Source organism: Quercus lobata, chromosome 11, assembly GCF_001633185.2.
Source record: "Quercus lobata isolate SW786 chromosome 11, ValleyOak3.0 Primary Assembly, whole genome shotgun sequence".
In the NCBI taxonomy this organism is placed as follows: Eukaryota; Viridiplantae; Streptophyta; class Magnoliopsida; order Fagales; family Fagaceae; genus Quercus; species Quercus lobata.
The window spans coordinates 14326647-14341369 of NC_044914.1; the positions used below are offsets into that span (position 1 = coordinate 14326647).

At 33.3% G+C, this 14723-nt stretch overlaps 1 protein-coding gene and 1 long non-coding RNA gene across 2 annotated transcripts; both read right to left on the reverse strand.

Annotated features, from left to right (window-relative positions):
• Positions 1–2825: 2825 nt before the first annotated feature.
• Positions 2826–9075, reverse strand: LOC115967538 (pentatricopeptide repeat-containing protein At1g05600-like). Its single transcript, XM_031086655.1, has 2 exons — positions 8846–9075; positions 2826–4533 (listed from the first exon to the last, which is right to left on the reverse strand). The coding sequence occupies exon 2, from the start codon at positions 4479–4481 to the stop codon at positions 2988–2990; it is 1494 nt and encodes a 497-aa protein (XP_030942515.1). The 5' UTR covers positions 4482–4533; positions 8846–9075; the 3' UTR covers positions 2826–2987.
• A 2658-nt stretch (positions 9076–11733) lies between these two features.
• Positions 11734–14493, reverse strand: LOC115966231. Its single transcript, XR_004086367.1, has 4 exons — positions 14430–14493; positions 14284–14347; positions 13153–13207; positions 11734–11898 (listed from the first exon to the last, which is right to left on the reverse strand). It is a non-coding gene; the product is annotated as an uncharacterized LOC115966231 (long non-coding RNA).
• Between the last annotated feature and the right edge of the window lie 230 nt (positions 14494–14723).

The following is a 14723-nucleotide window of genomic DNA, read 5'->3' on the forward strand; positions in this document are numbered from 1 at the left end:
AAATTTTTTTTAAAACACTATCCTTTTTTTTTTTTTTTTTAAAGAAACATAAAATAATTGTTTTGGAAACCTCTCCGATCAGGTATACTATTTACCAAAAGCCAAGACCCTTCAAGCAGATAGCAAATGAAAATAAAAAGTTACATCTTGGATTAAGACAAAGATTGTACTTGACATGCAATTGAGAATACCTGCAGTGTTTGAGGGAGTTTCTTTATGGAGTTTGGAGTCTTGCATTTGACACTTTGCCATGTAAGAAGAGGATAACTAAGCAATCGAACAAGCAAAAGAGGAAAGGTCAAAGGCCGAGGTTTCAACAATCGGTGGTGCCTTGTCAGCTTCTGGGGATATCGTTAATCTGTGTATATTCATTAAATTGAAGCAGAATTTGAAATTTTGAAATTGACTTTAGGCTTGACATTTGATGCAAAATTTGATACAGAGATGACATTGAGAAAGTATAGTATATACGTCACACAGCATTTCATATCACTGACTAAAGACAGACATGTTAGGGCTGAAGAATGGGGAAAAAAATGCAAAACTAAAATGTAAGGAATAAGCAAACAATATGGCATATATAATGTATATAAGCAGAAGCAAAAATGAAATTCAAATTATGAGATTAGACAGAAGCAAAACTACAGCACTGCTGTTTTCAATAAAATATTCATTTAGAGGCCTTAAAAGAACACATGAAAGATGTGAGTAATGTAATTTAACACCACCATAGTTTTCCCCTAACCAGACTGCCCATATGCATGTGTTAGTTTTGTATAAGCTTCAATTTTACGAAGTAGAAAATTTTCACAGAAGACATAAGCATTCCAATAGTAAATATGACTATTATAATAATTGCTAACTTCAATTTAAGTTCAAAGAAAGTTCTCCGTTCATAAGCTCTGAAATAAGTATAGAAAAATGTATGGAAATGACAACTCACATAAAAAATTGTATCCAAAATTTCAGATATTGACAAGATATCTTGGCCTATTTTACTCTTCCAATCCTTCCAAAATCTCTCTTATGTTTTATCTTCTCCTTTTTTTGATATGATTTTAGGGAGTCAGCCTTACCAAAAAAAAAAAAAAAGGGTAGGAGGTATGGTTTCCTACCAATCACCTCTCCCAAACCTTGCAAAAATGGGTGCTTTATGCACTTGGTACTACTTTTGTTCCTATTTTTTCTTCTTAAGAACCAGATAAAAATAAGAGAATCAAAAAGATAAAAAGATGAATCCATATGTTATAGAAACTCACAAGCAAATTCCTTTACCCCCACTAGCTAGGGAGTCAATTTTTTAAAAACCAAAGCAAACAAAAAACTCCGAAGGTAAAAAGATTTTAAGGTTGGATTGGGGTTCAAATAATTAATAACAATTTAAATAGGATAAATTTGTAAAAATTAGCCATGTTGACCAAATCTATACCTAAAGAAATTTAAACAATCTTTAAAGATACTTTCACAACTTATATAGGATAAATATTGAACCTCATGAAGCAGTGGTCACTTCCCTTAGGTGCCAAAACTTATTGAGATTTAAGATGAAAAAAAAAGAAAAAAAGAAGAAGCCATAATACTAAATCATAAATAAGCAAACTAATAGGATAAGTGTAATTAATCCTTCAAGTACAAAAGCATAGTTTCATAAAGAAACAGAATTCCAAGTTTCACATTGTAACATAAAAAAAAAATAATAATAATAATAAATAATAAATAAAATAACCAAAGAGATTATATTTAAAGCAATATAATGAGAGCGGATCATAACTTACAAAATTAAAAGCACGGCCCTTTTCTTAAAAGCAGCACCCATTCACATGCAAAAGAATACTTCTTAAAGCTTATCAAAAAAGAACACTTCTTAAATCTAAATTCAACAAAGAAAGAACCAAAACATCAATCATAAACACCACGTTTGATAAAATGATGGAAAGTATTCATTTATTATTTGGTTAACAACCACAATAACTCAAATGACCAATTTAGAATCAACCCCAAAACTTCTGGTGTGTAAAATGCATTTTAGCCTATTTTGTTTTTTTGCCACAATTTCATTCTAACTTTACAATTGCTCATATCTTTAATCTCTATGTTTATATTTATATTTATTATTATTATTATTATTGTCCAATTGCATACGCGCTGTGGACAACGGTGTTTTGTTTATTTGGATTCCAATGGGTTATGCCAAAGAGGGTTATTGATATGTTCGTAGGTTGGCAGGGTTCTTTTGGAAGGCATAGAAATATAGGCTTTTGGAAGGCTATGCCACATTGCATCTTGTGGTGTATTTGGCAAGAATGGAATGCCGGAAGTTTTGAGTATGTGTACGGACTATCCTTGAAGTTAAAGCCTTCTTCTTTTGTATCTTGTTAGATTGGAGTGTTGCTTTTCATTCTCCGCCTTGTTTTACTCTTTTAGATACGTTCGAGCACTGTAGTTTGAGAGTTTGATTGAACTTCATCATGAGTACACTCCCGATATACTTGGTATCTGTTTTTTTGAAAAAAATTTGTTACTTATCAAAATAAAATAATAATAATAATAATAATAATAATAATTATTATTATTATTATTATTATTATTATTATTATTATTATTATTATTATTATTATTATTATTATTATTATGGCAATGCAATGGAAGAGATCCAAAACCTAAGACCTCTAGCATTGGATGAATCCCATTTCTTCCAAAGGAGTTTGAAGACTCGTGCAAATTTTAAGTAAAAACTTTCTATCAAATTTGTCTAAAATACGCCTAATATCCAGTGAGAGACTTCCTGTGAATAGTTGCTGCCTAAAATAGATAACAGTGTGACATATTTTATTCATGAAAAATGAATTTTTCAGATTGTGTATCTCTCAACTGAAAAATCCTCCTCATTATGTTCAGATACTACGCAATTGAGAAAGAAAAATATGACTATAAAAATGGTTACACCATTATGACTTCTCCAACATGAACAACCAGAATCTAATAATCTACTTAAATGTCTGAGAGCACACCTCAATGTCAACCATGTTGGAACATACAGAAGCTACCAACGAGTTCCATACAGAAAGTTCTGGCTTCATACCCTGGCTAATCATCTCCTCTAACCACAAAACAGCTTCGTATTGCCTGCCCACAGAGCAAAGACCCCTGATAAGTATATTATAAGTATCAACACAAGGCCAATATGATTTTATTAACATCTCCTGCAACACTTGACTTGCTTCAAGATATCTACTTTCACGATATAACCCATCAATTACAATGCTGTAAGTTTCCTTGTCTGCATTGCAACCCAATTTCTTAGCCATATTCTTCAAATACCCAACAGCAAGCACTGATTTCCTCTCATTACACAATCCTTTCAGCACAATATTATATGCCATAACATTTGGTACACAATTTCCCTCCATTTCCTCTTCAATTACCTTCACTGCAGCATCAACATTCCCTCCCATACACAATGCTGCAATCTTGGCTTCAAAAATTAAGTTTGTTGGCCTAAATCCTCTTTCTTTCATTTGAATGATAACTTTGTTAGCTTCACTAATCTTACCCTCATTGTAAAGATCAATAGCCATAGCACTATAACTAGCCAAACTGGGAATCCCACCTCTGATCAAAGCCTCATTAATCAAGCGCTTGGTGCCTTCTATATCTTCACCACTACTACACTGACTGAGATCAAGATGCTGGAAACAGCGCTTAGGAGCCTTCAGCCCCTTCCTTAAAATCTTACCAAGAATTTCCATAGCCTTTTCAACTTGCTGATTATCACATAATGCATATAACAAGGTTCTATAGACTACAATATCCTCACCACTACCCTTCTGAGAGATCCTCCAAAACATTGAATACAACAAATGTGTGGCCTCATTCATCCTCCCATCTTTACACAACCCTTTCATTAGAATCTGATAGCTTTCCTTATTTGGATAGCAACCTTGATAATTCATCTCTAAGAAGATTTGCAATGCAAGATCAGAACGACCCCTCTGGCACAGAGCATCCATGAGCAAGTTCAAAGATCTAATTCGAGACTTCACTTCCCACCCATAAGAGCTCTCTAAGAACAAACGATGAGCAGCTTCAAGCTTAGATTCATTGACCAATATCTGCAACAGGGTATTGAAAGATTCTGTCTTATTCACGCAGTTGAACTGAGGAATTCTTTTAAAAAGAGAGATTGCTTCATCTAGCAATCCAGCTCTTGCATAGGTTTTGATTGCATTAACAAAGACAGAATCCTTGCATTCACATGAGTCCTCTTTCATCCAATCAATCACCTCTTTCATCTCACAAATCTGACCATCATTTCCAAGGATGCCAATGATGGTGGCATAGACTGGACCATTATGACAGTAACTGGGGTACTTGTATTTGGCTTCCTTGAAGATTTGAAGTGCCGTTAATGGGTTTTTCTGGTTTCGAATAATTTGAGAAAGGTGCGTCGGTGTCAAAAGTCTTGGCCATCTCACAGTCATAGTGTTTTAACTTTTAACATCTGCTACATCTACTCAATCATACCTCCAACATCTGCTACATCATTGAAACAATTAATCCTCAAATATAAGCAAACAAGTTAGCAATGAACAGCAAATTTATTAATATGAATGAACACATGATATATAAAAAAGCCAAAACTCAAAAGTGAATCCCAGGCCTGTATTGTGCGTAGGCTTGTGATTGCATTCTTTGTGTAAATAAATAATAAGAATTTCTTGGATGAGTTCACTTATATTGAAATGCTATGTTAGGCCAACTCTTTCTTTGGCAAAAATTGAACCATTAACACGCAGAGTCTTTAAGTCTTTACATATTGGCTGTGTTGGAGCGCACTTAAGCCTCTTGGAGCCTAAGCGCACTTAAGCGCATCTGACTCTGACATAATTGCAGGCATTCAGGTAACCTTCGTAGAGTTACCATGTTGTTTTATTCTGTTATATGTTATAGAAACTCACATGCCACTTCTTTTGCTTCCTTTGGCTCAGGTGCCAATGTTTTAAAACCAGACCAAACAACCAGTCTAAAAATGTTATTTAAATTGGGATGACATCATAACTAAGTTAATGATTAATTAAATTAATAATAAATAAAATAAATTTGTATTACTAACAATGATAACTAAAAATATTTTTAGAAATTTAAATCATTTTTAAACAAACTTTCACAATTTTATAAGAAACATAGTCAACAATAAATCTTAAACAAGCAAAATAATATGAGACAAGTGTAATTAATCCTTCAAGTACAAAGCATAATTGCATAAACAGAAGGAAGTGATAGCTTCTGTTAGCTTTTTGCGCAGTTGAAATGGTTAAGGTTGACAAGGCTTTATGTATTAAAGATTGCATTGTTCCTAATTGGGGATTCATTAACAATTATGATTTCCATGAGCTTGGCAGATCTGGTTTTGTTGGAATTATGATGCTATTGAGGTAAAATTTGTCCATAGCTCTCATCAAGTATTTCATTGTGAAATCACTATGGTTAAGGGGCAGTCTTTTTCTGCTTCTTTCATTTATGGTTTCAATAATGGAGATACAAGAAGCCTTCTATGGTCTGATTTATGTAACCTGAAATGTCTTGTGTGTAAGAAGCGCAGGGTGCTTGGTGATGATTTTAAACTATGAAAGGGGTGCGGGGAGAGATTTAGGGTTAGAAATCTTCTTTGTTTGAGGATGAGTTTTCTCAAGGATTTCAGGAGCTAGAGGTTTTAGGTATCATCCTTACATTGATGCACTATACACTTGGTCCAAAAAGGAAGGATGATCAATTTCTATACAGGATGTTAAACAGAGTGTTTTATAATTGTTATTGGTTTGACTGTCTTCCCCATACTGGGATTGGATTCATTTTGCCAGTTGTTTCAGACTATGCTTCTGCTTATAATGTCATCAGTTATGGCACAAAGCCATTCAAGTTCTTTGATTTCTGGACAGATCATCCTAAGTTTCTTGCACCAGAAAGCAAGAAGCAACTAAGGGAGTAGGGAATAGGGAGCATAAGTAAATAACTAGAGCTGTTTGGAGCAAAGATATTAATGGCGTTCCCATGTTCAGATTGTGCAGGAAGATGAAGTTGCTTAATGTTGAGCTGAAGAAGTTGAACCAGAAATTTTTTGGTGGTCTTCCACTAAAAGTCCAAAAAGCTAGAGAGGATCTAGAGGATGTACAAAGAAGACTTCTCCTCCTAGGTCAGCAGGCACTATTACAGAAAGATAAGGAGAAGCTTCATTGTTTCATAGGTTTAAGTACTGCTGGGCCCAAAACAGCATACTTACACGGAATTCTGAATGTTAGGAATGCAAAAAATCAAATTAGGTGCTTATATGAATAAAAAAGAATGAGAGTGGAGGATCCTCATAGTTCAAGAGTTGGCTATTAGTTACTACCACAAATTGCTTGGGTATCTTGCAAGGACAGATGAAAGAAAATTGGAGAGCCTTTCACAGATCATACTAGATGGTATTCATGAGCATAAAAAGCAAGTGCTTCAAAGGGATGTTACAGTTGATGAAATTAAGTGGTCTATATTTTCAATGAAATGGGACAAAGCCCTCAGTCCAGATGGCTATTCTGCTCATTTTTTCAAGCATGCGTGGAAAACAATAGAGAGGATATGCTTGCTGCTGTCAACTCCTTTTCCTCAGGTAAACTATTCTGTGAGGTTAATTCCACACTATATCCATGGTCCCTAAGGTCCCAAATCCTTCTAGAATGGGGAAGTTTACACGCATCTCTTGCTGCAACATTATCTACAAGTGTACAAAAATATTAGCTAACACATTAAAATTGGCTTATTAGATGTCGTTAGTCCTGTTCAGATATTATTCCAGGTCATAGCATGGCAAAGACATTCTCATGCAGGCTCAGGAATTGGTGAACTGCTATCATAAAGAAGAGGGACCAGGCAGATGAGCTATTAAAGTAGACCTAATGAAGGCTGATGACTGGGTGGACTGGAACCTTTTTCTGAGGTGCTTGTCTGCCTGCATTATTCCTGAAAATTTTGTGCATTGAGTTGAGGTTTGCATCACTTCACCTAAGTTCTCTGTTGTCTTTAATGATAGTCTTGTGCGGTATGTCAAGGGTGGCAAAGGATTGAGAAGGCCTGATCCTTTGTCCCCCTATTTGTTTGTTATTGCGATGGAGGCTTTAGGAAGCTCATGATGTCTAGAGCTATAAAAGCAGTAGGCTTCAAGTTTCATCCTAGATGTGAAAAGCTCCAATTAAACATTTTATGTTTTGGTGATAATAAGATCGTCTTTACTAGTGCTGACCTAGGCTCTGTCAGCATCATTAAAAATGTGTTCGACAAATTCAAAATTCTTTCATGTCTTCAAGCCAATATTGGCAAGAGTGAAGCCTTCTTTAGTGGGGAATTTGAAGGTACAAAGTTTGCTTGCAGTTTGTTGAAGCCCAACTGCATCTTAGATATTTAGGCTAGCATTTGATATCTGGAAAACTGTCTTGTAGTGACTGCAAGCCTATAATTGCAAAGATTTCAGCTAGAATAAATTCCTTGTGTGCCAGAAAACTTTCTTTTGCAGGGAGGTATACAAGTTTAATGGACAAATATCTTCATTCTTCTAGTTAAAGTCTTCAAAAAGATCAAAAGGTGCTTCAACAGATTTTTGTGGACAGGTGCTCATTCTATGGTCCCTAGAGTCAAGTAACATGAGATGTGGACTTCTCTCCTGGATCAGGAGGATTGGGGCTTACAAAGCTCTAGGACTGGAATAGGATTGATGTTACTAAGCATATATGGGATCTTTTTATAGATGCAGGTTCCTTGTGGGTCGCATGGGTGCACACCTACCTCTTACAAGGCAAAAACTTTTAGTATGTCCACATACCCAATAGTTGCTCATGGGGTTGGAGGAAGATACTAAAGCTTAGAGACATGGTTAAACCTTCGTTTAGCCATTCTATTGGTAATGGAGTAAGACTTGTACTTTGTCATGGTAACTGGAATTCTAAAGGTGCTTCATTTCCAAAGTTTGTATTCAGATTGGTATTTGAAGCAGTGTATAGTTTTGATGCTAAAGTCTCAAGTACTCTTCAAGAAGATAACTTGATCTATCCCCAAGCTAGAATAGCATGTGTTGATTATGTTCACTGGATCCCCTCTAACTCAAGTACGCTTTCATGTTCTTATGCTCAGAATAAGATTCAAGTTAAACATGAGATAGCAAATGGGGATAAATTGTTTTGGCACCCTCTTTGTACTCCTAAACACTCTTAAACAGGGATATGAGGGTGATATCATATTCTTTTTCTATAGAAACTTTAAACAGAGTCATGATCATTTGTTCTTCGAGTGTTCTTTTCACACATAAAATTCAGAGCAACCTTATGCATTTGTGTCAGTTTCACCAATTAGCATGTTCTTGGGATTAAGTTCTCAAGTGGGTATTGATAAGTTGAAGCGTGGGCTGCTGCTATCTACCATAAATGTATTCAGAGAATTGCAAGGTCATTCAATTGGAAGATTTTTTTTGTCAGAGAGAATTGCTACTGTGTATTTTGTTATATAGAGCTTATCATGATATAATATCTCACTTGATTCATTAAATACAAACAAACAAAAGTTCTCCTAGATTCACACTGTACCAACTTAATCTAAAGCAAAATAAAAAGATGAAATCACAAGTCATAACCTAAAACACACAAACAAAAGCACTGCCCAATTCATAAAGCAGAACATATTCCTAAATCACAAATAAATTCAGCAAAAAGAAATAACAAAATGAATGAATCATAGTTTTCAAAACCCAAGTTCACAAAAATCAAAGGCACCATACCATATTCAAATAAATAAATAAAAAGTGAGCATAACAGCTTACCGAAACTGTGAAGGAGTGAAGTGAGGCAGAAAGAGAAATGCGAAGAATGGGTCACGCATTCACGCCACAAAACTGTGACGTATTCCCTGCAAAGAACTGCAGTGAGACCAGACTCCAGACTCAGACTGTGGATTGTATTCTTTTACTAAATATTCGAAAAAAACATAATGATCCGACCCAGAAAATTTCCGGGTCCTCTACAAATTTGCTAGTGATTTATTAGAGAAGAACCTGGTTTAGGAGGACGGTCTGGTTTTCTACTCTCTTTTTTTTTTTTTTTTTAATTATTATTATTATTAATAATTAATGATTTTTTTTTTTTTTTTGGCTGAATAATTGTACGTGAAAACATGAGGAAGATTGGCCCTTTATTGACTCGGAGAAAGAGAAAAATTAAGAAGACTGAAAAATAAAATAACTGAGAATGTAAGAATCAAAGAGAGAATATTTTGAGAGTATGATTGAAAATAACTGAGAATGGTGAGAATCAACCTAACCTATCATTTTAGTAAGTTGGGTTTGGATTGACCTATTTTTTCACTCGTTTTCATTTTCCAGGTTTGGATTTGAATCTAATTTTGTCCTCTCACTCTTCCCATTTCAACTGCTTCTTTATATATATATATATATATATATAATGATTTTTTTTTTTTTGGAGAAACTATATAATGGATTTTTTTTTTTTTCTCGCCGGGGTGGGGGGGGGTGGATTAATGGATTTTTAATCTATTGTACTTGTTACCGATTAATAAAAAGCATCATCCTATCGTTTTTTCCTATGTGATTTAACATACTAAACTAGAGTAGAACATTTGGTTGTTAACTTTGAGTCCTTGCATTATTGTTATCATCCTAATATTTTACATGAATTAAATATAAATTTAACTATGTGGTTATTAGTTCTTAGACACCCTATCCTTATAAGCCAATTTTCAAAAATGAGTTCTACCCAGAAGTTTATAATAATTATCTACTATCATTATAGGGTAAATTAATGCCTCTAATATATATAGTCAAGGGCAAATTAATGCCTCCAATCTATATCTATATATATAATAATAGGTTAAGTTGAGAGAAACTCAAATTAGAATTTCAAATTAGATTTCTAATTTTATGTCATATGTCCTAAATTATTTATTCTTAAATAATTTTATTTTTTAATTTTAGAATCAAATATGGTACTACATCATAAATATTCATCCTAGTGAGTTATTAAGTTCAAAAACCAAAGAGTCTAGAATAAATGAATTGTAAAAATAAATAAATAAATAAATGCTTCACAATAAAATTAAATGGAAAATTTGCATTTTATACCTAATAATATCCTTATAAAATTTTTTTAAAGAGCTAATAAAATATAAAAATGACTATTAATAGTATTTAATTATATATATGAATCATATTATGCATCTAATTGTATATATTTAAGTGTATTCATGCATGGGGTTACAAGCTAGTATATATAGTCAATCATACATCCTTCAGCATTACTCTAATCACAAACAAGGAAAAAATATAGAGAAATTTCTTAATTTCCTGTTGTTAATCTGCTCCAACGTCCTTCAAAAACTTCAATTTGATATTTTTGAGTGTTGTTACAACAACTCTCATGTTTAACCCTTCTTCAGGTGCCATTGTTGAGCAATCCATAGCCAATTTCATAATGAACAACATACAATCCAACTTAGCATTAAAATTCTTTTCGCCTCTCTTTAGCAAATTAACATCTATAACTTCAATTACTGAATCAGGTAGTGCCTGTTTTGTCCAACCTTTTAGGCTCATTTCTCCAACAAACATTTCATCTATTGGATTCTTTCTTGTGAATGTTTCCATCAACAAAATGCCATAACTATACATGTCGCTGCGTGTGGAAATGATCCTTTGTGATCCATACTCTACAAGTTTGATTGAAATTTATTGTTAGAAAGTATCCAATATCGTTACTTGATAGTAAAAAGAAAAATGCTCAATACTTTTTTGAGACAAATTTGAGTTTATATGTGTGTGTTTGTAAACATAAAATTGAATTGTAAACTAGAAATGTTACCTGGTGCCATGTAGCCAATAGTGGCCAACTTCATAGTTTGTCATAGAGTCTTTGTTGCCTAAGAATTTTGAAATGCCAAAGTCTCTCACATGTGCAACCATATCTTTGCTTAGGAGAATATTGTTGGGCTTCAAATCACAATGAACAACAGGTACATGACAACCATGATGGAGATACTCCAATGATGATGCAACATCTATCATCATGTTCAATCTTTGTAGCATATCCAATTCTTGGTTATGAGAATACAACCACTTCTTAAGGCTCCCTTTGGGCATGTACTCCAGTACTAAGGCTTTAAAATCAATGCTACTACCACTACAACAAATGTGGACTATGGTGATGAAACATTTCGTCACAATACGTCCTTATTTCGTCACCGAATACATATGGTGACGAAATGGTGACGAAACAGCATTCGTCACCTAAGCTCCGTCACAGAATGTATTGGTGACGAAAATGTTTCGTCACCAATAAAAAAATGATAGGTGATGAAATTTTTTCGTCACCAATAAAAAATGATGGGTGACGAAAATTTTTCATCACCTAATATTTTCGTCACTAAACCTTATTTTCAGTGACGGAATATTTCGTCACCAAATTTATTTTTTTTTCCAATTTCAATAGATTAGGTGACGAAATTTTGTGTCACCGATTTTTTTTTTTTTTTTTTTTTATTTAGTCAGATATGGCGACGAAAATTATCGTCACCAATTTTTTTTTTATTAATATTCTTTACATTTACTTTCCATTACTTTAACCTGTTCACTTCTAATCAAATCCATAAATAAATAAAAAATAAAATAAAAAGACGTCCATTCATTTCTAACCAAATCCATAAATAAATAAATAAATCCATACAATCTCAAAATGCAATAAAGATGTTCACAAAGTAATTACAACCATTTATATACAAATGATGTCTTAGCTTCCAAACTTTATAGAAAATTATTTGAGTTCAAATAGTCCCACAAAAGCCATCTTTTTGCCACCAATCCCATATCTGCACAAGTAAAAAAGGAAAATACATCAATAACAAACTAGATTGCTAACCTATATCCCTGGTAAGATGTAATACCAAAAAATATATATATATTATTAGTAAGACAATGCAAAAAATGTCCACAAAAAACCCAATAACTAACTAGACAAAATAATCATAATACAACATCACTATCAAAGAAAGAAGACCCACAACACTCTCATCAAATAAAAACCAAACCCCCATTACAAACCATGGAGAATCATAAAGAATGCAGAAAAATCCCAATTTAAAACAAAACAAATAAAGTGAAATCCAAAACAAAAACCCAACCACCACAACGAATAAAAAATCCAACCAACACTATTAAAAAAATTAAAAAAAAATAAAATAAAATAAATAAATAAATAAATAAATAAAAAACTAGCCACCACCATTTACAAAAACCCAGCCATCACAATAAACAAAAAACTCAGCCACCGCCATCAACACAAAAACCTAGCCACTACCATAAACAGAAAAGCCAACCACCACCATTAAACAAAAAGCACAACCACCACCATTAATACAAAAACCCAACCACTACCATAAACAAAAACCCACCACCACCATTAAACAAAAAACACAGCCACCACCATTAACACAAAAACTCAGCCACTACCATAAACAAAAAATCCAACCATCACAATAAACAAAAAACCCACCACCAACATTAAACAAAAAACTCAGCCACTACCATAAACAAAAAACCCACCACCAACATTAAACAAAAAACTCAGCCACTACCATAAACAAAAAACCCACCACCACCATTAAACAAAAAAACACAGTCACCACCATTAAACAAAAAAACACAGTCACCACCATTTACACAAAAACACAGCCACTACCATTAAAAAAAAAAAAAAAACTCAGCCATCACAATAAAATTGGTGTGTGCTTTTGTTTCTATTTCCCTTTTAATTTCAATGAGTTATGGTTCCTAACTAGAATTGACCATGTTGATGTAATTGAAAACAATATTGTAGGGAGTGTATCTACATATCAAGTTACAGTTTATGTGCACAACAAATGTCCCTTTCCTATATGGCCTGCAACAGCACCAAATATTGGCTATCCAAAACACAAATCATTTCAAGCATAAGAACAAACAAGCAAACCACATATAGGTAGTAGCTAAGCCAAGAAAATGTGTGGATAAACAAGCATATATGAGAAAACCCAAATCACAGACAAGATGAACTGAGCAACAAATCATATATTGGCAGAACTCACGTGTTTTTAATGGCCACAACTTCTTCCAATTGCTTCCCCTTGACCCACTTAGAAGCTGAAAATTATGATAGAGAGCAATTAGAAAAATCTCTTGCAATAACAAAGGCCACAATGCCATGAAAAAAGGTCAATAAGCTAAAGCAGAACACAAACGGCAACTTCCAAAAACTTGACAAATCAGTTAAAGAGACAAATATTTAAAAGCAATTTCTAACTCTAGACCAAGTTTCAGACATTTTCTATGGCCACTTATCTTAAGTAAAACGGAAGTGTGGAAGTATTTAAGGGGCAATCTCAGTGTGAGACCTTGATGATGCAGTTATATAAAATGGTAAAGATTTTGGCATTCTACTACGAGGGCAACTGTGGTTGTTGAACAAAGAAGCCAAACATGTTGCCCCTAAAAGCTAAATAATTTTAAAACACAAATATATATATATATATATATATATATATGGTAGCCCACATCAGTACAAGGTGCTCCTCAGCATCTTTAGACAAACAATATCCTTTATACACACCTATGAAAGGATTCGACACCTATAAAGGAAGAGAAACTTTATTTCTGTTTGTTTTTAGTTTTTTATGAATGAATTTGTTAATAATACAATATAGCTCGAAGTTCAATAAGTTTTATTAAAGACATAAATTGAGAGAGATTACATTACATTCTAACACAAAGGCATGCTTGAACTTGATGAATGCTTAAAGAGAAATAGATGGACTCTAAAACCATCCAATGCAAATTCACCCCAATTCAACCCCTTTGGACAAGAAACCTAGGTTACACACTGCCAATTGAACAATGTAACAAACACATGCAAGAAAGCCTCAGTCTTAAAAACACAATGCCGACAAAATTTATAATAAAAAAAAAAAAAAAACAATTCTATTTCACTTTCCTAATAAATTTTAGGGAATCCATAGAAACAAACTAAATCTATCCAAATAAAAAAGACCCATAAGAGAAAATCCAACTGGGTATGTAAAAACTTGACTAAAAGATTAGACAAACCCACAAAGGAATTAACTTTTACATGTAAGTTTCATACAAAGACAAAGTCAAAAACTTTAATTTGTGTTATTTTTTCTTGCGCATAACCATGAAACAAAAGGGAAAGACTCTATTACCTTCTCCAATCCCAAAATTTATGTCCTAAAACCAACACCTCCTGAAATCAATATCATACTAATCCTGAAAGAAGAAAAAAGAGTGATGAGAGAGAGAAGAGTGATGAGAGAGAGAGGATCGATGACAACGATGAGAGAGAGCTTACCGGTCTTTTTGGGAGGTAGAGAGGCGTGGGTCTGTATGTGGGAGGAGAAAGAGAGAGTAACAGTGTTTTGTTTGCACAAATAAAAAATAATGTAAAAAAAAAAAAAAAAAAGGAAATCAAAAAAATTTAGAACGCGCCTAAAAATTGGGTCCCGCGCAAAAAGAAATTAAAAAAATTTAAGATGTCATGTTTACAATATTTTCACAATAAATCATAATATAAAATTTATTTTTTTCTCTAACAATAACAACTAATAACAACCTACCACTTAATTATAAAAATATTGTGAAAATA

Excerpts from the sequence above, each read along its gene's own strand:
- LOC115967538 (XM_031086655.1), bottom strand. The coding sequence starts at position 4,481 with ATGACTGTGAGATGGCCAAGACTTTTGACACCGACGCACCTTTCTCAA.